The sequence below is a fragment of the Eptatretus burgeri genome, chromosome 14, assembly GCF_056783735.1.
Source record: "Eptatretus burgeri isolate ZD-2024b chromosome 14, Ebu_testis_v1, whole genome shotgun sequence".
Classification (NCBI taxonomy): Eukaryota; Metazoa; Chordata; class Myxini; order Myxiniformes; family Myxinidae; genus Eptatretus; species Eptatretus burgeri.
Genome location: NC_140974.1, coordinates 26,186,867 through 26,210,412, shown reverse-complemented (window position 1 = coordinate 26,210,412; position 23,546 = coordinate 26,186,867). Strand labels below are relative to the sequence as shown.

The 23,546-nt window shown below is 46.4% G+C and overlaps 1 protein-coding gene across 1 annotated transcript in view; it reads right to left on the bottom strand.

Annotated features, from left to right (window-relative positions):
- Nucleotides 1-20,788, bottom strand: part of LOC147012833 (proline-, glutamic acid- and leucine-rich protein 1-like) — a 49,949-nt gene extending 29,161 nt beyond the window's left edge. The window contains exons 1-3 of the mRNA XM_085854102.1: nucleotides 19,666-20,788; nucleotides 12,365-12,429; nucleotides 11,458-11,563 (exon numbers count right to left, since the gene is read on the bottom strand). Coding sequence (XP_085710228.1) covers nucleotides 11,458-11,563; nucleotides 12,365-12,429; nucleotides 19,666-19,887 — 393 coding nt within the window. The 5' untranslated portion in view covers nucleotides 19,888-20,788. The remainder of the gene's footprint in view (nucleotides 1-11,457; nucleotides 11,564-12,364; nucleotides 12,430-19,665) is intronic.
- Nucleotides 20,789-23,546: the final 2,758 nt, after the last annotated feature.

Below are 23,546 nucleotides of genomic sequence, written 5' to 3'. Positions count from 1 at the left end.
TATGCTCTTACGCATTTTGGAAGCATAACCCTCCGCCGAGGTCCATGTTGGGGTTTCAGGTGTCACGCCCAGCCACAAATCAACAGGGACCCGCATCTCCCGACCAAACATCAGCAAGGCAGGGGTGCAGCGCGTGGCCTCGTGCTGCGCAGTCCTGTATGCCATCAGGACAAAGGGGAGATGTTCGTCCCAGTCCTGCTGATTCTGGGAAGTAAAGAGAGCTAACTGGGTGAGCAGAGTTTTATTAAACCTCTCCACCATCCCATCCGACTGTGGCCTTAGAGGAGTTGTCCGAGTCTTGTGAATTTGGAGGAGCTCGCACACTGAACGTAGGAGTTCGGACTCGAAGTTCCGGCCCTGGTCTGTGTGCAGCTTCCTCGGAGTTCCAAAACAGGTGAAGAACCCCTCCACTAGTACTTGGGCAACCAGCCGTGCTTCCTGATTGGGCAATGCATAGGCCTCCGGCCATCTGGTAAAGTAGTCCATTGCCACCAGAATATACTTGTTGCCTCGGTGGGTGGTGGGTAGGGGCCCGACCACATCAACCGCTACCCTCTCAAGTGGTGCTCCTACATTATAAATTTGGAGGGGGGCCTTACGTGCGCATGGTGGTGTTTTCTTCCCCCGGCAGAGATCGCACCAACGTACCCATTTTTGGATGTCGCTACCCGAGTTCACCCAATAGAATCTCTGCCTCAATTTCGCTAGTGTTTTGGTTACACTTAAGTGTCCCATCGTTCGTGTTCCATGTACAAGCCCCATCACCTGTTCTCTCAATTTTGAAGGTACCACCAACAACCAGGAAGCATTTCCACTCGTTGGTAATTCCCACTCCTGGTACAAAATGCCATCCTTCAGCTGGAGCATCTGCCATTGTGCCCAATACGCCTTCACCTGCGCCCCAAGCGAAGCAATTTCTTCCCACGCAGGCCGTTTCCCCCCTCTAGCCAATTACAGAGGTGGCCCAAAACAGGGTCCTCCTTCTGTTCCTTTTTCCAATATACACTACCAAATTCAGGAGGTGGTTGTGGCAGAGTCCGACGGGTTACTCGGGCGGCACATAGGCATGCATCAATTTGTTCCTGCCCAATCAAATCCCTATTCTCTTGACGTTCACAAAACTTGCATTGGTGCTGCCAACAAGGTCGCCGAGAGAGCATCTGCGTTGGGATGTGTTTTGCCGGGCCGATGTTGCACAACAAAATTGTACTGCTGCAGTTTCTCAAGCCACCTTGCAATTTGGCCCTCCGGCTCCTTGAACCGAAGAAGCCATTGCAAGGAGGCATGATCAACCCGGATCACAAACTCCCTCCCGTACAGGTAAGGATGAAAGTGTCCAACTGCAGACTGCAAGGCCAATAATTCTTTGCGAGTGACGCAATAATTTCGCTCGGGCTTTGACAGAGCCCTACTATAATAGGCAATCACTCGTTCGACACCTTGTTGGACTTGAGACAGGACCGCCCCCAATCCTCCCTGACTAGCATCCGTGTCAAGGATGAACTGGCCAGTCTCGGCCGGATACGCCAAAACTGGGGCTTCTATCAGACGTTGTTTTAGGTGATTGAATGCTTTGGTGCAGTTTTCTGACCACACAAATTTAGCTCCCTTCTCTGTCAATTGGTGCAATGGTCTTGCAATACTTGCAAAATTTTCCACAAATTTCCTATAGTAAGAACAGAGGCCCAAAAATCCTCTGACCTCTCTTACATTGCTGGGGGTGGGCCACTCTTTTACTGCCACTGCCTTCATTGGGTCTGTGGCCACACCGCTCTCATTCACCACGTGACCCAGATAAACGACCTCTTTCCTAAAAATTTCGCATTTCCCAGGGTTCAGTTTTAACCCGGCCCCCCTCAATCGCCTGAAAACCTCCACCAAATTTTTGGCAGCCTGCTCAAATGTGGGAGCGTGGACAAGAACGTCGTCTAAATAGATCAGGCATGTTTGCCATGGCAGCCCAATCAAAACGCGTTCCATCAGACGTTCAAATGTGGCGGGGGCATTGCACAATCCGAAAGGCATGACGACAAACTGCCAGAGGCCCTTCCCTGTGGTAAATGCTGTTTTCTCTCTCCCTTGTTTGTCCATTTCCACCTGCCAGTAGCCACTCTTCAAATCCAATGTAGTGAACCATTTTGAGCCGGAAATGGCATCGAGTGTATCATCAATACGTGGCAGGGGATACGAGTCTTTGAGCGTCACTTGATTGAGCTGGCGATAATCCACACAGAACCGAATGGTCCCGTCCTTCTTTCTCACCAACACGATGGGTGACACCCAAGGACTTACCGAGGGCTCAATAATTCCAGCCTCCTTCATCTTTTCCACCTGTTTTTCAGCCTCATCCCTCTTTGCAAGAGGTAGACGTCGTGCAGGCTGTCGAACAGGTCAAGCCTCGCCAGTGTCAATTTGGTGCCTGACTAGACTCGTGCGTCCAAAATCCTCGGGAGAGAGAATACATCCACATTAGCACCAACCAAATTGTGCAATGACCTTACCTGGTCCACTGTTAACCCCTGTTCTGCTCGGTTTACCATGTCCCTTACTCCCTCTGGCCAATTTGTTTTTCCAAAATTTTGCCCCGACTCCGGCTGAACTGGCGAGTCTGTGGTTCCATCCCCTCTCGGTGATCTCCACTACACTGCTACACTTTGCTATAACAGCTCCGCCCCTCACTGTGTGAGGGCTGTCAGACAGGTTGAGCAACCGAACCACTACCATAGGCTGATGTGTATCCACGAGTGTACGACCCACCATCAATCCTGCAGTTTCCCCCGAGCTCCACGGCTCCACCATCCCGAGCTGGCCCACGTGATTGGTCCTTGCCGATATCCGGGCCAACACCACGGTCTCAGACCTGGGGGCCACGGTCACGGTGCGCGACATCTCCAGTCGCGCCCCCTGCGCCTCCTCGACTTCCCCCAGTCCCTCCAACCGTAGCTTTTCAGTCCCTAGCCACATGTGACCCCGCACCAGGTCTAGTTGGCAGTCATGTTCCACAAGGAAACTCAACCCCAGAAGGCATCGGTCACACACGTCTGCCACCCACACCACCGCATCGACCTCTAGGCTGCCCAACTCCATCCTCACAACCCCACGACCCATTATCGGCGTCGTTGCTCCCATAGCCAGTTGGAGATTGTGTCCTGCTAGTCTATCGATTTTGTCCCAACCTCCAACACTTTGGTCCAACACTAGCGGGCTAATAACGGTATCACTTGCACCCGTGTCCACCACTGCTTCACAAAACTCTCCCTCTATCTTTACCCTTACCCGCAAATTCCCCACACCAATTTTCCCACAATTCACTATTTTCACCAAGGGAGGGCACTTCGCCACAATCTCACCAGCCAAGCATGGCCCTGTATGCTCAGCCCGATCTAGTTTCCCCGACCCCCGACAGTGATCTCCGGACTCGACCTAGGTAAGGGCACCTCGGATAGACCTGGCGGGTTCAGCAGGAGGATTCATCCTCTCCGGGCTTGAAAGTCTATTGGAGGGTCTCTCCATCGCCGGGTACCGGCAATATCGTTGCATGTGTCCTCTTCGCCCGCACCGGAAACAACTCCCCATAAAAGGCCCCCGTGGGTATCGGTGTAATGTCTCTTCCGGTTCCGGACCCCCTCGGCCATAATCGAATTGCTCTATTGGCTGGGCTGGACCCCGCCGCTTTGGCGCACCAACTACCGAATTACCCCTTATCAAACTTGAGAGTTTCTGGCAAATTTCCTGAAACATTTGGGTAATGCCAATTTCTCCCAGCCCCTCTCCTTGATCCTGAATCTCCGCCTGTCGGACCGTCACCGATGGCCTCTCTGGCACCCGACCCGGCCGCCTCCATGAGGCCAGCCTGGCCGCGCACTCGGCCGCTCGGTGCACGGTGGGTGGATCCTGTAGCTCAACCAGCGCTCGGACCTCAGGGTCAGGAAGAGCAGCTAAAAATTTCGAGTGCCAGTCTGTCCCACGCCTCCACTGTTAGGTCCCGATACGCAATCCTAACTGATTGGTAAATGTCCTGTGCCAGCTCCTGCACAGTCTCACCCGGCTTTAATCTGCGGTGCTGGAGCTGGGCCCGCACCAGATCACAGTTCGCTGCAAACCCAAACCGACGGCTCAACGCCTCGCAAATGTGGGAGCTGGTCAACATCCCCTCCGCGATCACGTTCATCACATCTGCGGCTGGTCCCCGCAACGTTGCCATCAAATTCCCTGTACGTTCCCGCTCAATCCACCCGTTTAGTCGGGAAATGCACTCAAATTGCGTCAGAAAAGCTTCAACGCACCCTGACCCGTCGAAATTTACCAGGGGGATCACTTTCCCGGTGGCCCGCTTCTCAGTTTCTCCCTTGTCCGAATCCAGCCCAGGGATCAAACACCCTTGTGGCTGCGTATCCAATTTTGGAGCCCACTGTGGCCAAAGATGTTTTGTGGTGAGGGTCTCATGGGTCAATTTTTTCCTCCTGTTCCAAACGTTGAATGGACCGATTCACCTCTTCCCGCAGGATCTTCTGGGCCCGCACAACCTCCTTCAAAGCTCCGTCGCGAGTTTGTAGCTGCTCCTCAACCAACCCGGACACTCTACTTACAAAAGACGGCTCTACCAGGCCTTTATCCAAGACTTCATCTTGGCTCATAATTTTATCTTGTTCGTCCAAACGAGCCTCCAATCCTTTTACCTCCTCCGCCAAATTCATCCCTTGCTTCCTCAGCTCTCCCCACTCTTCTATTTGCAGCTGCATACGAGCATCCACACAGGCACGATGACGTTCCAGGCTTTCATCCACTTTATCAACCCGAATGTTCGTTGCATCAATTTTTTCTACCAATTTTTTCCGTATATTTTCCCCCTCCAATGTAATTTCTACCTTTGTTTCCCCCAATCTATCCTCGAATTTACTTTGAATTTCTCCCAATTTAACATCCACACACTCCTGCATCTCAGTTTTAATTTTCTCCATCTTTTCCCCCAATTCATCCCTCATTAAATCAATCCATGCACCCAACTGTGCCCCCATTACCCCCAATTGATCTGTCATTTCTGCCCCCTGTGCCGTCATTTCTGCCATTTGTGCCCCCTGTGCCGTCATTTTTGCCCCCTGTGCAGATCGTCCAGATCGTCATCGTGCCGGTTTCCGGCGCTACCGGCTCCGTTACGGGCGATGAAGCACGGTCCACGCTTGGAATGGGGGAGGTTCCAAGCCTACCCCCATCTCTCCCTTCTTCCCCCGACTCGCTGCCAGACACGTGGCCTTCCTCCTCAAACATCTGCACATCCGCCATGGTGCAGAAGTTCCGTTTGCCGCCAATTAATTTTAATTTGAAAAATCCCGCCAAAATTTTCCCGCGCTCGCGCGCTTTTCTGTAGTAATTTTATATTCCAATTCATGGCGAGATTTTAGTTCTGCTATATTCTCCCGATACCGAATATAATTTAGAGGGGTTCGAACATCCAACACCCTGACACCAATGTGACGTTCACGGGGCTTGAACAGTCCCGCTAATGTAGAATGAGCCGAAACGATGGAGGCGGTTTATCCTTTACAACCCAAAGATGGCGGTTCTAATCGCTCTACCGCAAACGGGACGAGGAAGGTGGCACGAGTCGCTTTTCACTGAGTTAATGATGTTTATTTCTCTAACCAGAAATAATCAGACTCGGCAAGAGGAGGGATCCGGGGCGATTCGACGGGATGGTGGTGTGGGTTCGGGCGTGGGGAAAACACAGACAATTCCAATGAATATACAAATCTCAAACCCTCTAAGGCGCCAGGTACACACACACACACACACACACACACACACACACACACACACACACACACACACACACACACACACACACACACACACACACACACACACACACACACACAACGTAGCTGGTCCTGGTGGTCAGGCTGGCCCGTGGTGCGGACGCAACAGTCCCTGGATTGGCGTCGGACGAGCTGGCCTTGCTCTCGTCAGGGGGGCAGGAGAAACCGTGGTGCTGTCGACCTCCTGGTCTTGGCCCAAGATCTGGTCTCACAGCCGCCAGAGAACCAGTTCTGGCGCCAAATTGCGAGCAAGAGAGGGAGGCAGGTCCGCCCGCCGTTCGACCCCGTACTCCGAGCCAGCAGAACCCCAGAGCCAACCGAGGTGAGGCACGAGGCTCAGCAAGGCTACAAGACACGATGAAACCAGGATCGAAAACAGCCCAACAACACAGCACGCTCCCAGCACAACAGCCTCCTCCAGAACAGTTTTTTTTTGTCCCGATCTTCTTCCTCTTCCTTTTCGACCCCGAACAGAACCTTTTTATCCTCCCGCGCTCGTCACTTCCAATCGAGCCGTTTTATTGGCCCTGCGCCGTCGCCTTCCGCCAATCGTGACCACGGGGCGGAGCCATCCGCAGCACTGTCCTGTGACGTCACGGCAAGCCTCCAGGGACTACTAAAAGGGGTTTACGCAGACACACTTACCCTATCCCGTGTCCCTATCTAATTACGTGACAATTATCATTTCCCCCTTGAAGAAATGGACATTTACTAGACAACTTATCACCACTGAATAGCTACTTATTACATCGAGATCCTGGTACACTCGAACAGCATGGCATACCTAATTAAACATCCTAATTACCCTTTGAATGCATACCCCCCCTCAAACGTAACAGTACCTTACTCATCAGCCATGGCACTTTAGCAAAGGACTTCTGTGACTCCATGGGACTGACTCCATCTGTGAATTTTCCAACTCGGATTTCTTCCAATTACAAATCCTCCCTTCTGGACTTTGTGATGACCAACTTTCCCACAAATATCTCCTGCTGTTCCTCTGCTCCAATTGGTTCACCTCATCAAATGCTTGTGAAAGTCAACAACTCTGTCTATTCACAGAGAACTGCCTCAACACCGGCGAGTCTGGCATTTCACTCAGGCAGATTGGCAAGGTCTGCAGAGAGCCATCTCTCTTCAGGACTGGTCTCCCATATCTACTGCCACTGATGTCAACTCATTTGGGGAATTCTTTCACAGAATATCTATCTATCTATATATCTGTCTCTCTCTCGCTCTGTCTCTCACAGATTCATTCCATCTCCTCTTCAATTATCCAACCCATCTTCCCACCAAGGGTACACTGAATCCTGTGGTGAGGCAGTTGTTCTGAAACAACTTGCCTCCTCTTCCTGGAAGGCTAATCCAACTGAAGGCAATCTCAGTGCATTCCAAAAATTCTGCAATGAGTGTCCAGTCTGGAGAGAGCCATGGATCTGTCCAACCTCCAGAATGAACTTTCAAACTTGTTTCCCTCATGTAAAACCTGGTGGCATCTTATGTCTGTCTCTGGTGTGTGTACCCCTTCCATCACTTCCCACTCTTGAAATGGCACCACAGGAAACTCCGCTCGTGAGAAAGCCGAATGCCTCAATTCTGTGTTTGCATCCAAATGTTGTCCCCATCCCCTCAATCTCAGTACCCATCCTTCCCTGTCAGTCCCAACTGCTCCTGGACTCTATCTTTTGCACTTGAGAAGGTGGAGAAGTTTTTTTTTTTTTTTTTAGCCTTTGATTCTGACTCTGCTTTTGGAGCAGACAGCATCAACTCACATGTCCTAAAAACCTGCTCTGCTGCTACTCTTGTACATCCTCTTTCTCTGCCATTTTCACCCTGTCATCTTCCATGTGCATGGAAATCCACTATCCCCACCACATTACAAAAAAGAAAAAAAAAAAAAAATGGGATGCAAAAACTGATCCCCTTAACTACATCCAATAATTAATTAATCAGCAAGGTCATGGAATTTTTCGTTTTCACCAACAACCTCATCTCACATCACCAATTTGGTTTCAGATGAGGTCTCTCTACCTTGGACATGCTGCTTCTACTTACCCAACAATGGATAGAGGCCCTCAATGTCAGACATGAGATCAGGTCGTCTCTCTGGACATATCTCGAGCTTTTGATACAGTCTGGCATCCCGCCTTTCTCTCCAAACGCTCTGCCTATGGTATCCAAGAAAAACTCCACACATGTCTCTATGACTTACTCTACTCTCCTAGCCACAGTGTGACTCAACAGAATCCTTTCATCTCCTCTCCCCGTCAAGGCTGGAGTGCCCCAAGGTAGTCTTCTGGGCTCAATCCTATGCTGATATTCATCAATGATCTCTGACTGAAAAAAATCCTCTTTATCCATTTTCTGATGACTCCACCATCTGCCAGTACATCCCTCATCCTTCAGACAGGCACAGAGCAGCCTGTTCCCTCTCTTCAGACATTCAGAAAAATACAAGTTGGTCAAACTCCTGGAATATGTCTTTCAATACTGACACAAACATCATTTTCACCATCCCTTTCTGAAAGGACAGTCTGGCAAAGACTCCTATCTACTTTCTAACAATAATAATACTATTTAGGAAGTTCAGTCATTCAAGCTCCGAGGTTTCACTTTCAGCCATTATCTTTCTTGGGCAAACAGTTGCCGACTGGGCATCCTCCACCGTGCAAAGTCCTTCCTTGGCGCGCCTGAGCTCCTGACCACATACAAAGCTTTCATCTGCAGCCTGATGGAGTACTTTCTCTCTCCCCTCTGAGCTGGTGCTCCTGTCTCCCACCTTTCTCGGCTTCACGCTGTGGAAACAATGGCATTGAGGATCATTTGTATCTCCCGGGATGAGGCTGTCTTTGGGTCTCTCACTCTCACCAAACGAAGGTTGGTGGTGTTTGTCTTCGACCATTTCCTCTTCGACCTCGCCCCCCTCCCCCTGCCCCTGCTCTGTCTGTGATACGTCCCCACCCCCCAACCCGCATATTTACACAGGGTGCTCAAGGTCTGCCAGCAACCCCCTTCTGGAAAAACTACCAAGATAAAGAATCACTGCTCACCTTCACTTTCATTCCTGTTTCATTTTCCCATCTTTGGAACAAACTGCCACACTCTCTTCAATCCCACTCTTCCCTCTCATTCTTCAAAACAGCTGTTCACCACCATTTCTAACCTTCCCCCATCCAAAACCATGATCTTCTCTGCCACCATTAATCCACCCCAAGCCCACCTGCTTCAATTTCCTTGCTTTCCTTCCTGAAAGTCCCAATAGTATAAGGACCTGAAAGTCCCTGTAGTGTCTACCTTGTTTACCCCATGTACCTCAACCCATCCTGCTCCCTTCCACAGATCGCCTCATGTCTCTGTTCCCCACTGTTTTGGGCTTCCCTCTCCTGTCCCTCTTGCCTCCTGCTCCCCTTGTTGTAAATTATGTGTGTTCGCTCTCATTCGAGCCTCAACATTGTATTCCAAAAAAAAATAAAAATTCAAAGCTGGCCTCCAAAGGCAGCCACCCATTAGGTATCCTCCATAGTACAAAGTCCTTCCTTCCATTGGCACATCTGAACTCCTATCCACCCACAAGGCCTTCATCCACAACTTGATGGAGTACTGCTCTCCCCTCTGGGCTTGCTCCCATGTTTTGCCTCACATCTTGCTCAGCTTGACGCCGTGGAAATCAAGGCCTTTATGATTATTGGAATCTCCAGCAATGAAGCTGAGTCTACAGGCCTATCACTTCGCCATTGCAGACAGGTCTGTGGTCTCTCTGTCTTTTACCACTTCCGTTCTGGTCCCTCACCCTCTCCTCTTTCCGTGCTTTGTCCCCCCCCTCCCCAAGGTTTCTGCTGGGCTCACACGGTCCACCATCAATCCCCTTCTGGTGAAACTACCTAAATCCAGGATCGCTACTCACCTACACTCATTTGTTCCTCTTTTTTTCCCCCACATGTGGAACCAACGTCCACATCCTCTTCAATCTCATCCTTCCGTCCAGGTCTTTAACACAGCTGTTCACCATCTCAGATCGTCCCCAATCCAAAAAAAACATGATCTTTTCTACCTTCATTACCCCTCCCAAATTTCCAGTTTTCCCTCCTGAGATTTCCCTTGTTTCCATCTCGTCCATCCCACGCATCCTGCCCTCCATTCCTCCCCACACCCGTTGTTTGTCTGCCTCCGTCTGCCTTGGCCTTCGGCTCTGCTGTTGGTGTCCCCCCCTCTCTCTCTGCTGTTCCTTTTGTCCTGTTGTGTCCTGATCCATTCAGTATACGAATACGAGCTCTTCCACGAACTTTGACGATGTATTAAAAAATAAAAATAAACCAATGTCACCCGCAGGGTGACCCGTATCTTGCCAAAAGGTGACCACGTGTGACTTCTTTAAGGTCACACTGAGGTGAACAGAGCTGCTATCCACCAGGAGAGACTCCTTGAGGAATATCTGCCTACGAGAGATTCCGATGAGAATCGTTCTACAGAGTAACCATGAAAAATATGCTTTTACCTCATAACGTCACCAAATGACGTCATAATGTCTCAAGCTTGACATATCTAGAAATAAAAGCACTCATCGAGGTGTTCAATTTGAGGTACTACACGATATGGTTCCTAAAACATGAAAATTTGACCTTGGGGTCAAATATGTTTGACCTCAGGCGCTAACCATGAAGGTCAAGGCCAATCGCCACCAAAAATTAATCAGCTGAGCGGCAGACCATGAACTATATTCCCATGAAGTTTAAAGACGATCCGATCAAAATTACTCGAAAAATAAGGGTTTCGTCGACTCCCCTGATTTGCGACAAAGTGACCTTGACCTTTGACCTTCAAAATTTTGTGCACTGAAAGGGACCTCTATAGTCCTCTGATATGCGAAGTAACAAAAATTTCCAATGATAACTGTGCTCTGCAGAATTTTTTATACATGATTACAGACAAACAAACAAAAAAAAAACATACAAGCTGACGAACATATCTTGCAAAAACTTCGTTTTGGCAAGATAATAATGAAAAGGTTGCTACAGAAGACTATAGAAAGCAGAAAATGTAGTTGGAGCCATTTTATTTAACAATATTTTACTGAGATGCGTCCATAACAGAAATTGTAAGAAAGATTTATTGAACCTCTTGATTATCAATTAAATGAAAGAATAGCTTTGCCAGTTCTCAGGAGAGGAAATTTCAATTGGTTTGTGTGTATGAGAGACAGAGTGACACTGACACAGAGTCCGTATGCAGATCCTCAGTGAGGTTTTACATTGTTCAATGCGCAGACTTGAAGAGGCAATCTATCGCTGGCATCCTGAACAAATAAATTACATCCAAACTCCAAATCCCCACCCTCACCAGCAGAGGGCATTGCATCAGTAGCACAGGTGTGCCCTCAGCTAATGATGTTACCTCGCAGCCTTGAGCTGCATATGAACGAAGAAGAAGCACAATGATTCTACCTCACAGCCATGTGGTGCTTACGAAAGAAGTTCTAAGAGAAGCATGCTTGTATTGATGCTTAACTAGGTTCCAGGTGGAAGCATAGGTAATATTGTTTGTTGAATTTAAAAAAACGTTTAAAAGGACAAGATACAAGTTAAATAGGGGGGGGGGAGTTGGGTGGCAGAGGAGGTGGAGGGTGTAACACATCCATACTGACCTTCAAAATTGGCACTATAGAACGGATCCAAGCAGAACCATGTTGGAGGAGCAACTGTGGACTGCAGTCCCTTGCCAGTGCAGCTAGCAAGGTAAGACCCTGTCCACTGAATATGGACAAGAAACACATGAATATACAATTTTGTTTGTCTTATCAAGGGGTTTCTGAAAAATGGAATAATAATATTTTGGGTGGGAAATTAAATCTGACATTTATAAAATTGCTTTTTTTTGTAAACAGAGTTGAGGCTCCTGGAAGAGCTACAAGACTGAATGGATGAGGACTTAACAGGACAAAAGGAACAGTCGTGAGGGGAAGGTGGAGGGTGGGGGGGGACACCAACAGCAGGGATGAAAGACAAAATAGAGGCAGACCTTGACAAACAAAGGGTGTGGGGAGGAATGAGAGGTATTGGAGGATTCATGGGGTGGAGAAGATGGATACAGAAGGAAACTCTCAGGAAGGAAAAACTGGTAACTTGGAAGAAGGTGGGCATGCTCACTGTATTGGTGAAAGAAACATCAGATATGATTATCAGTCTTCAGATATAATCTATGAAGCATTTGCAACCTTGTTATTTATACAAACGTTGAACATAATACATTTTCTTTGAAAAACACAAATCTAAGCTCACGGAGAAGTAAAACGACGACAGTCAGGGAGAGGGAAACAGGAAGAAAAGGACATTGCACATGCACGGATAAGTGGCATAAGGGAGAGGGGTCAGCAAAAGAAGAAGAGATTCTTCAATATACACTTTCTTTTTCAATGCCAACTGAATACAAAAGGTCAGTGTGTGGAAACAAATACATCACTCTTATAAGCAAGGTGTCGTGCAACTGCAAAGCATAATGGCACTCTGAGCAGATAATATGGAAGTAATCGTTCAAAGAGCAGCAAAACTCACCGATGCCTTGTGGATGACAGCCACGATTTACAGAGCTTGATCCAAGGCTGCAATGACTTGTCATTCTGCCACAAGTGGTACAACACAAAAGACACGACAAAGAGGTAATCGGATATTCATTGCCTGTCCTTTGCTTCGACCATACGTAGGATAACGTCTTCGACAGAATCGTCAAAGAGAATAGAAACGAGAGACAAAAAGTTCAGTGGAAATTATATTATTTCATCACATAACATGGATCTTTAAAACCACTGAGATATGTGAAAATAAATATTTTAGACTGCATATGGTATTATTATTATTACCTCTGCCACCGAAGGTGAAAGAAGAATATGTTTTCACCCCTTTCTGTCTGTGCATTTGTTTGTCTGCACGATATCTCAAAAAGTTGTAGACGGATCCGGACTAAATTTGGTGGACAGGTTGGGTGTGTGACAAGGACGAACTGATTAGATTTTGGTGAAGATCTGGATCTGGATCCGGCTACAATAATTTTTTTAAGTGCTTCTTCACCACTGAGAGATGGGGGCCAAAAACTATATAGTACTGAAAAGCATGATATTTGCCAAATGTATTGGGAACGAGATGTTCTTCTGGATCAGGCATTGCGTGGCAGAGGTATGCACTCTACCGAGTGCCCTTCTAGTTTCTAAATAAAATCAGCTGTTCCTGTAGGTTTCCTCTACTGGGTCATGCATTTTACAGCAAACACTCAACCATGAGCATCAAGGAGCTTTCACAAGACCTCTGGGATAAAGTTGTGGAAAGGCACAGATCAGGGGATGGGTATAAAAATATTACAAAGGCCTTGAATATCCCTTGGAGCACAATCAAGACAATCATTAAGAAGTGGAAGGCATCATTGTTCCACCAAGACCCTGCCTAGATCAGGCCATCCCTACAAACTGGATGACCAAGCAAGGTGGAGACTGATCAGAGAGGCCACCAAGAGGCCAATGGCAAAGAGCTACATGACTTTATGGCAAAGACTGGTCACTGTGTGCATGTGACAACAATATCCCAAACACTCCCCAAGTCTGGTCTGTATTAGTATGGTAGGGTGGCAAGAAGGAAGGCAAAACTCAAAAAAGCCTACCTTGTGCCCATTTGAGGTAGGCAAAAAAAACCATGCTGGAAATTCTGAAGCCATGTAGAAAAAAGTTTGGTGGTGTGATGGAACTTTTTGGCCGAAATGCAAAATGATACATTTGGCACAAACCCAACACAGCACATCACCCAAAGAACACTATCCCTACTGTGAAGCTTTGTGGTGGCAACATCATATTATGGGGATGTTTCTCATCAGCAGGGACTGGGGCACTTGTCAGGATAGAAGGGAAAATGTATGGAGCAAAATAGACAAATCCTGGAGGAAAACCTGCTGCCCTCTGCAAGAAAGCTGAAAATGGGACGGAAGAGTTCACCTTTCAGCATGACAACGACCCGAAGCACACAGCCAAAGCTACAATGGAGTGCCTAAGGAACAAAAAGGTTAATGTACTTGAGTTGCCCAGTCAGAGCCCCGACCTAAATCCAATCGAAAATCTGTGGCATGACTTGAACATCGCTGTCCATCAATGCTTCCCACAACTTGACTGAGCTTGAACAGTTTTACACAGAAGAATGGGCAAATATAGCCCAATCAAAGTGTGCAAAGTTGGTAGAGACCTATCCCAACAGACTCACAGCTGTAATTGCAGTCAAAGGTGCATCAACCAAGTATCAACTCAGGGGGATGAACACTTATCCAACCAAGATATTCTGGTTTTGTATTTTTCATTAATTTTCTGAAATTTGTAGAATTTCTATCTTCACTTGGAAGTTGTGGGTTACTATGTGTAAATAAAGTTGTAAAAAGTCTGTTTCAATGCAATTTAATTCCAGGCTATAAGGCAACAAAATGTGAACATTTTGAGGTGTAGACTTCCTATCGGCATTGTACCACGATCGTTTCTTTATTGTTGCGTATCATAATCACTGTTGTATTCGCAAGGCCAGTCATGTGCAATGTCCGTAAGGAAGGAACCAGCATCAAACCTTCTTAGAATTTCTAATGATACCGATTTCCTGTATTTCTTTCCACTCACATCATTTCCTTGAGGACATATCTCCCTTTTCAGAACCAGAGTTATGGATTAAGACAGTAGAGTACAGTTCTGTAATGCAAAAGAAGATTTGAGCAACTAAAACACACTTTAACACTGCACTTCAGCACAAATGTAATGACGTAGCCACGTAGGAGAGAATGAGAGAAGCGACGTCCTGCCATCATCATTCCAGATGTAAGCTAGTGATGCTACGGCATTTTGTTTTGGAGATCAGTGTTTATATTCCGGTTCTTTATTGCGCAGCCCGCTAGCCACTGGCAGCCTCTGGTGGCCTAAAATGCAGCCCTTGACGTAGAGCCGATGATACACAAATGTGAAATCACCCCATCATAAATGCTATCAAATTGACCCAATGGTTTCAAATGAGTGTTCCAATGCGAAGCGTAAAAGCAACATAACAACATCAGGAGATGGCAGTCTGCAAACAATTATGCTTGCAGCCCAGTAACAACATAAAAATATTTAAAAGAAAAAGATAACAAAGAAAGAGTACGTGGAGGCAGGGCCTAATAGCAGCCATTTTGGAGCCCTGCAGGCGGTGTGGCGGCTCTTACAGGTCAGGTCAGGTATGGGTGCATGTGCCAGAACAGCGCGTCGCTGCGTCCACTTTCCGCCGGTACTCCAGGGGCCTCCGTCTGGCCATCCCCCAGGCAGATGCCAGGCCCATCCCCATCTCCTTGAGATGATGGTCAACCTGCTGCAACCACGAGGCACGTGGTCGGCCCACTGGCCTCCTACACTCACGAGACTCCCCGGCTGAGAGAATCTGGTGAGCAGGATCAGCGTCAGGAAAACGAGCCACATGTCCATACAGCCACAACTGATGCTCACGGACGATGAAGGTAACAAATCTCATCCGAGTCTCTCTCAGCAACCGCTCGTTGGACACAAAATCCGACCAGCGATAGCCAAGGATTCTCCAAAGAGACCCGGTACCAAAGGAATTAAGTCTGTCTCAGATCCTTGGTCAGAGTCCAAGTCTCGCATCCATAGAGCAAGACTGGAAGTACCAAGGACCTGAAGACTCGGACTTTCGTCCTCCCGCACAGGTCCCGGCTGCGCCACACCCCATGATCCAGTGAATCCATGACTCCCCAGGCCCGACCCAGACGTCTATTGACCTCTGACTCACAGCCAGTAGAGACATGAATATCACTGCCAAGGTAAGTGAATCTCTCCACGACCTCAAAATCCTCACCACAAACAGACACAGACAGGACAGCAGCATCCAAGATGTCACTGAAAGCCTGGATCTTAGTTTTGACCCAAGAAACCCGTAATCCCAGCGGCTCCGACTCCTCATTCAGCACCTCGAGGGCCCCCAAAAGGATATCTAAAGTCTCCGCAAAGATGACTGCATCATCTGCAAAATCAAGGTCCGAGATCTTGACATTCCCAAACGATGCACCGCAGCTGGAACTCTCCAACATCCTCCTCAAAATCCAGTCCATACAAGTGCTGAAAAGTGTGGGGGCCAGGACACACCCCTGACGAACTCCAGTAACAACTGGAAATAAGTCAGAGATGGTACCACCACACTTCACAGCACTCTCAGTACCAGAGTGGAGTTCAGACATCAGATCGATCTGTTTTGGTGGCACCCCACAAAGACCAAGAATCCTCCAGAGGACATCCCAATTCATTGAATTGAACGCTTTACAGAGATCAACATAGGCTGCAAGCAGCCCCTGCCGAAACTCTCGTCTGCGTTCGGTGAGGACACGAAGAGCAAGGATACGGTCAATCGTTGAACCTCTTTGGTGTAAAGCCTGACTGCTCTGGACGCTGGTGCTCAAGCAGATGGTGGTGAACCCTATCAAGAATTATCCGAGCAAAGACCTTGCCCGGCACTGAGAGCAGCGTCACCCCTCGGTAGTTGTTGCAGTCTTAGCGATCACCCTTCCCTTTCCAGAGAGGAACAACAAGGCCCCTCTTCCAATCAGTTGGGATGATGCCTGTGTTCCAGGCAGAGCACAAAACTGCATGCAACGACACGAGTGCAGCATTTCCACCAGCCTTGAGAAGTTCAGCATGGATGCCACAGATCCCTGGAGCTTTGCCCCGTTTCAACCGGTTCACTGCAGCCCGTGTTTCCACAAGCGAAGGTGGACCACAGTTGATTCGAGGGTCAGCAACAAGGATTGTAACACCCTTGACGTCCAACTCGACAGCTGGGGGATCAGCCTGGTACAACCGCTCAAAGTAACCGGCCCAGCGGGCCTTCACTTCAGACTCCTCTATCAAGAGCCTACCACTCTCTGCTCTAACTGCAGTGCTCCGAGGGATGGGCTTGGATGAACGCAATGCGCAAATTCCCCTGTAAGCGGGACGAGAATCAAATGTACACAGGTGATGCTCTACCCCCTCACAGATTCCTCGCACATAGGCCTCCTTGTCCACTCTCAATGCACGTACAGTTTTACGCCTCAGCTCCCTGAACAGCTCAGCTCTGCCATTCAGCCTGGCCCTGCGACTCTGGTCAATGGTATCCAGTGTCCCTTGAGAGACAAAATTCTTCTTTGCCCTGCGGTGAGTTCCAAGACATCCACCAGCAACATCAAGGATGGTGGTCTTGAAGGCACTCCACAACTCTTCAGGACCCCCCAAAGCACCCAGACCCCCCAAGTGTCCACTCAGCCTGTTCGAAAACTTCTCAGCTACTCTCTCATCCCTGAGCTTGCCAATATCCAACCTAGGCTGGGATGGTACCATTCTCCAGAATTTAGGGTGCAGCTTTAGAGTTGCAACAACAAGCCTGTGGTCAGTATTGAGGAACTGAGCACTCCGGTCGACCCTGCAGTTCTGGATCATCCTCCAGCGACCGTCAATAAGGACATGGTGAATCTCCTTTGCCGTACCGCCAGCGTTGGAATACTAAGTCCAGCGATGAGCTTGTGGGGCGCTGAAACCATGAACCAGCCACCCTAAGTCCATGACTTCTTGCAAAGTCAAGGAACTTAGTGCTATTCTGGTTCATAGTTCCTGACCCATGGGGACTAACACACATCTTATAACCATCCCTATCAGTTCCAGTCGATGCATTGAAATCCCCCAAGACTAGAAGTGTATCTCGTCTGGGGCACTGATCAACCACAGACTCGAGCGTGGCGTAGAATGCATCCTTCACGGTGAGATCACTCGCCTCAGTCGGAGCATATTCAGAGACCAGGGAAATGACACCTAAGGAGTGACGAATCCTTAATCTCATAATATGCTCGTTGACCGGTGTTACCTCAATTATCATTGGGGTCAGCTTATTGGACACAGCTACAGCAACTCCTTGGGTATGATAACCATCAGAGCGACCAGACCAATAGTAGGTGTAACCACCCACCATTATCTCGCCGCAATCCCGATGTCCAAACGCTTGAGCTCAGATGATAACAGAGACAGGTGATCATCCTCTCTTAGGGATAGGACATTCCAGGCACCCACCCGAAGGGACCGCCTCAGGTTAACCCAAGGAGACCGCCGTCTGGTGGACGACACCTCAGCACCACTCCGACACACTCTCCCGGAATCTGACCCAGGGATGTTACTCCGTGGTTTCCCTCCTATCATCAAAGATTGGGGGTCCCGAAGGCTTTGCCCCAATCCCGTCATCCGGTGAGCTGCCCTGTGAAGGGAAGCTGCACAGGAGGTAATCCCACGGAGTGGATTTTCAGATTTTTTTTGCGTTTGTGTGTTTTGCGGAATGAAGGGTTTTACAGTGGCTGGAGTGCAAATCCTGCCACCAACCTCCTAATAAAAAAGTAACCCAACTGCAGGAGGACGTCCGCAGACACAGTTGGGCACTAGATATGGCCGTGTGTGCGTGCGTCTTTGCGAGTTCCACCCATTGGTTGAACAGTTCGCCTGACTACACCCACAATTTATTTACTTCTACCACCAATTTTGAGCCTGGTGTTGGCTTCGTGGTTAGGCTGGCGGCTTGGGATCCTAGGGTCCTGAGTTCAAGTCCCATTGGCTGCTGAATCAACACTAGGGGGTTGACTCAGCCTGTCATCCTTCCGAGGTTGGCGAAATGAGAACCAGTGTACTGGTCCCGGTGTATGCCCCGGTTAGAATAGGTATACTATATCCCTGTGTGTCGTAAGAGGCGACCATGGTTGGTGTCAGGAAGGGCATCCGGCCATAAAAAAAAACATTGCCTCAAGAAAAAGGCAATCCCTGCACAGCAGGGAAAAACTGGCTGTAAAAAGTCTTTTTTTTTTTTTACCACCAATTTTGGAACCTTTTAGCCTTTACCCTTGAGAACCCTTCCTCTCAAGCATCACTTTACTTGTGGAGGTCACGCAGGTTTGCCAGATAGGGGAGCAGAAAGAGGTAAATATTCTGTTTTGACGTGGGAATGCCCCTTTGCTTTTATGAGCGGGAGGGTGAGAGCGAAGATGGGACAGCATTGGAAGGGGGAGGTTGAGGCTTTGTGGGGTGGGGCAGATGAAGGCTTGATATTGGGAGGAGAAGGGTGAGGACTTGGGGTTGGGGGGGAGGGAGGAGAAGGGTGAGGACTTGGGGTTGGGGGGAGGGAGGAGAAGGGTGAGGACTTGGGGTTGGGGGAGGGAGGAGAGGGGTGAGAACTTGGGGTGGGGGGGGAGGGAGGAGAAGGGTGAGGACTTGGGGTTGGGGGGAGGGAGGAGAAGGGTGAGAACTTGGGGTTGGGGGGAGGGAGGAGAAGGGTGAGGACTTGGGGTTGGGGGAGGGAGGAGAAGGGTGAGGACTTTGGGTTAGGGGGAGGGAGGAGAAGGGTGAGGACTTGGGGTTGGGGGAGGGAGAAGGGTGAGGACTTGGGGTTGGGGGGAAGGAGAAGGGTGAGGACTTGGGGTTGGGGGGGAGGGAGGAGAAGGGTGAGGACTTGGGGGGGGAGGGAGGAGAAGGGAAGCAAGGATGGGCCAGGATTTTTTTGTTGAAGAGTCAAAATTGCATGTGTAAGTTTATAATTTTTCGATACCGTTTCGATAATTGTGATGCGACCGAAGTAATGTCAGTAACCCTTCATCCAATTAGAATTTTCAAATCACACTGTACGAGCTAACGGGACGTGTAACCTGTAAATGCCGTCACTGGTAAAGCTCGTCAGCTTGGATTAACAAAAGGTTGTGTGAAACCGCTTGGGTCGAAGTGTACATCGGCATTCTCGGGGAGGTAAAGTTAAGGTTTGAAGGTGCACGTGGCGACCCTTCGGCTCTTTACCTGCACGCCGAGCACATCGTGTGTCCGCACCGCACACAGCACGTCGGCCACCATCCACGGTCCCCTGAGGGACCCTTCTCCATCCTTCGCCTCACGTTTCGCCTCAGCTTCCAGAAGTGACGGGAGGCGCTGTGCAAACTCCAAAAGCTCGGCCATGCCTCGACCTGGCACAGTGAAGCCGCAATACGAGAATCTTCTTCCTCGTTTCGGCAGCTTCTTCATGAAAGACTCACACGTGTTTTGTTGTTGTTGTTGTTGTTGTTGTTTTTGTTTTACGTCTCACGTCTCTCCAATCCTAAGAGACTATTTCAAGACACACACGTTATAAAAAAGAAAAACAAAATTAATGAGACATAAGAAAGATATGATTGTCAAATTGAGCGTCCATATCTCACTGAGAACCAGGGCCACCCACGTCAGCTTGCAATATTTTCAAAGCATCTTGAAAGTCATTTTCTTTTTTTAGATCTTGTGTTGATAAATTAGTGTGGTGTTGATGTTGTGCGGGTATGATGGGTTCAATGGCCTCCACCTGTGTCTGATGTCCTTGTGTAGTCCAGGTGTGCAACGTAGATGTTTCCAATATCTCGAGCCACACAAATGTCCACAGGCTGCGGATGTCTTCATTGGGGGAGTTAATTAAAATATATCATATTTCACTAAACACAAAAAAATATGACGGACATCGATCTGCAAGTTTTAATGGACATGAAAAATACAGTAAAATACACGAAAAACGGACCTTTCATAACGCAGTGTTTTGTTGTGAAGGTTGTTGTTCTTTTGTTCATTCGAAGGTGGGAGTTTTCATAAATTTCTCAATATAATTATGATTTTTACTTTCGATCCAAACGAAAGTTTTGTATCAACCCTTTCTCGCCGGCAGATTCGTCTGTATTGGTGATCACGTAAGAATGGTGTCAATATTAGTTTACCTAACGAGTGTTTGTATAAAGTGTCTATCTTTGTTTACCACACCAGTGTTTGTATAAAGTCTCAATATTTGTTTACCTCACGAGTGTTTGTATAAACTGTCTATATTTGTTTACCACACCAGTGTTTGTATTAAGTGTTTATATTTGTTTACTTCACGAGTGTTTGTATAAAGTGTCGATATTTGTTTACCACACGAGTGTTTGTATAAACTGTCTATATTAGTTTACCACACGAGTGTTTGTATAAACTGTCTATATTTGTTTACCTCACGAGTGTTTGTATAAACTGTCTATATTTGTTTACCTCACGAGTGTTTGTATAAAGTGTCTATATTCGTTTACCTCACGAGTATTTGTATGAAGTATCAATATTTGTTTACCTCACGAGTTTTTGTGTAAAGTGTCCATATTTATTTACCTCACGAGTGTTTGTATAAAGTGTCTATATTTATTTACCTCACGAGTGTTTGTATAAAGTGTCTATATTTGTTTACCTAACGAGTGTTTGTATTTAGAAAGTGTTTATATTTGTTTACCTCACGAGTGTTTGAATAAAGTGTCGATATTTGTTTACCTCTCGAGTGTTTGTATTTAGAAAGTGTTTATATTAGTTTACCTCACGAGTGTTTGTATTTGAAAAGTGTTTATATTTGTTTCCCTCACGAGTGTTTGTATGAAGTGTCAATATTTGTTTACCTCACGAGTATTTGTATGAAGTGTCTATATTTGTTTACTTCACGAGTGTTTGTATTCAGAAAGTGTTTATATTTGTTTACCTCACGAGTATTTGTATGAAGTGTCTATATTTGTTTACCTCACGAGTGTTTGTATTTAGAAAGTGTTTATATTTGTTAACCTCACGAGTATTTGTATGAAGTGTCGATATTTGTTTACCTCACAAGTGTTTGTATTTAGAAAGTGTTTATATTTGTTTACCTCACAAGTATTTGTATAAAGTGTCGATATTTGTTTACCTCACGAGTGTTTGTGTAAAGTGTCGATATTTATTTACCTCATGAGTGTTTGTGTGAAGTGTCTATATTTGTTTACCTCACGAGTGTTTGTATAAAGTGTCGATATTTGTTTACCACACGAGTGTTTGTATAAAGTGTCTATATTTGTTTACCTCACGAGTGTTTGTATAAACTGTCTATATTTGTTTACCACACCAGTGTTTGTATTAAGTGTTTATATTTGTTTACCTCACGATTGTTTGTATAAAGTGTCGATATTTGTTTACCACACGAGTGTTTGTATTAAGTGTCTATATTTGTTTACCTCACGAGTGTTTGTATTAAGTGTCTATATTTGTTTACCACATGAGTGTTTGTATTAAGTGTCGATATTTGTTTACCACACGAGTGTTTGTATTAAGTGTCTATATTTGTTTACCTCACGAGTGTTTGTATGAAGTGTCAACATTTGTTTATCTCACGAGTGTTTGTATAAAGTGTCTATATTTGTTTACCTCACGACTGTTTGTATAAAGTGTCCATATTTGCTTACCACACGAGTGTTTGTATAAAGTGGCTATATTTGTTTACCACACGAGTGCTTGTGTAAAGTGTCTATATTTGTTCACCTCACGAGTGTTTGTATTCAGAAAGTGTTTATATTTGTTTTCCTCACGAGTGTTTGTATAAAGTGTCGATATTTGTTTATCTCACGAGTGTTTGTATTAAGTGTCTATATTTGTTTACCTCACGAGTGTTTGTATGAAGTGTCTATATTTGTTTACCTCACAAGTGTTTGTATTTAGAAAGTGTTTATATTCGTTTACCTCACGAGTGTTTGTATTTAGAAAGTGTTTATATTTGTTTACCTCACAAGTATTTGTATAAAGTGTCGATATTTGTTTACCTCACGAGTGTTTGTGTAAAGTGTCTATATTTGTTTACCTCACGAGTGTTTGTATAAACTGTCTATATTTGTTTACCACACCAGTGTTTGTATTAAGTGTTTATATTTGTTTACCTCACGATTGTTTGTATAAAGTGTCGATATTTGTTTACCACACGAGTGTTTGTATTAAGTGTCTATATTTGTTTACCTCACGAGTGTTTGTATTAAGTGTCTATATTTGTTTACCACATGAGTGTTTGTATTAAGTGTCGATATTTGTTTACCACACGAGTGTTTGTATTAAGTGTCTATATTTGTTTACCTCACGAGTGTTTGTATGAAGTGTCAACATTTGTTTATCTCACGAGTGTTTGTATAAAGTGTCTATATTTGTTTACCTCACGACTGTTTGTATAAAGTGTCCATATTTGCTTACCACACGAGTGTTTGTATAAAGTGGCTATATTTGTTTACCACACGAGTGCTTGTGTAAAGTGTCTATATTTGTTCACCTCACGAGTGTTTGTATTCAGAAAGTGTTTATATTTGTTTTCCTCACGAGTGTTTGTATAAAGTGTCGATATTTGTTTATCTCACGAGTGTTTGTATTAAGTGTCTATATTTGTTTACCTCACGAGTGTTTGTATGAAGTGTCTATATTTGTTTACCTCACAAGTGTTTGTATTTAGAAAGTGTTTATATTCGTTTACCTCACGAGTGTTTGTATTTAGAAAGTGTTTATATTTGTTTACCTCACAAGTATTTGTATAAAGTGTCGATATTTGTTTACCTCACGAGTGTTTGTGTAAAGTGTCGATATTTATTTACCTCATGAGTGTTTGTGTGAAGTGTCTATATTTGTTTACCTCACGAGTGTTTGTATAAAGTGTCGATATTTGTTTACCACACGAGTGTTTGTATAAAGTGTCTATATTTGTTTACCTCACGAGTGTTTGTATAAACTGTCTATATTTGTTTACCACACCAGTGTTTGTATTAAGTGTTTATATTTGTTTACCTCACGATTGTTTGTATAAAGTGTCGATATTTGTTTACCACACGAGTGTTTGTATTAAGTGTCTATATTTGTTTACCTCACGAGTG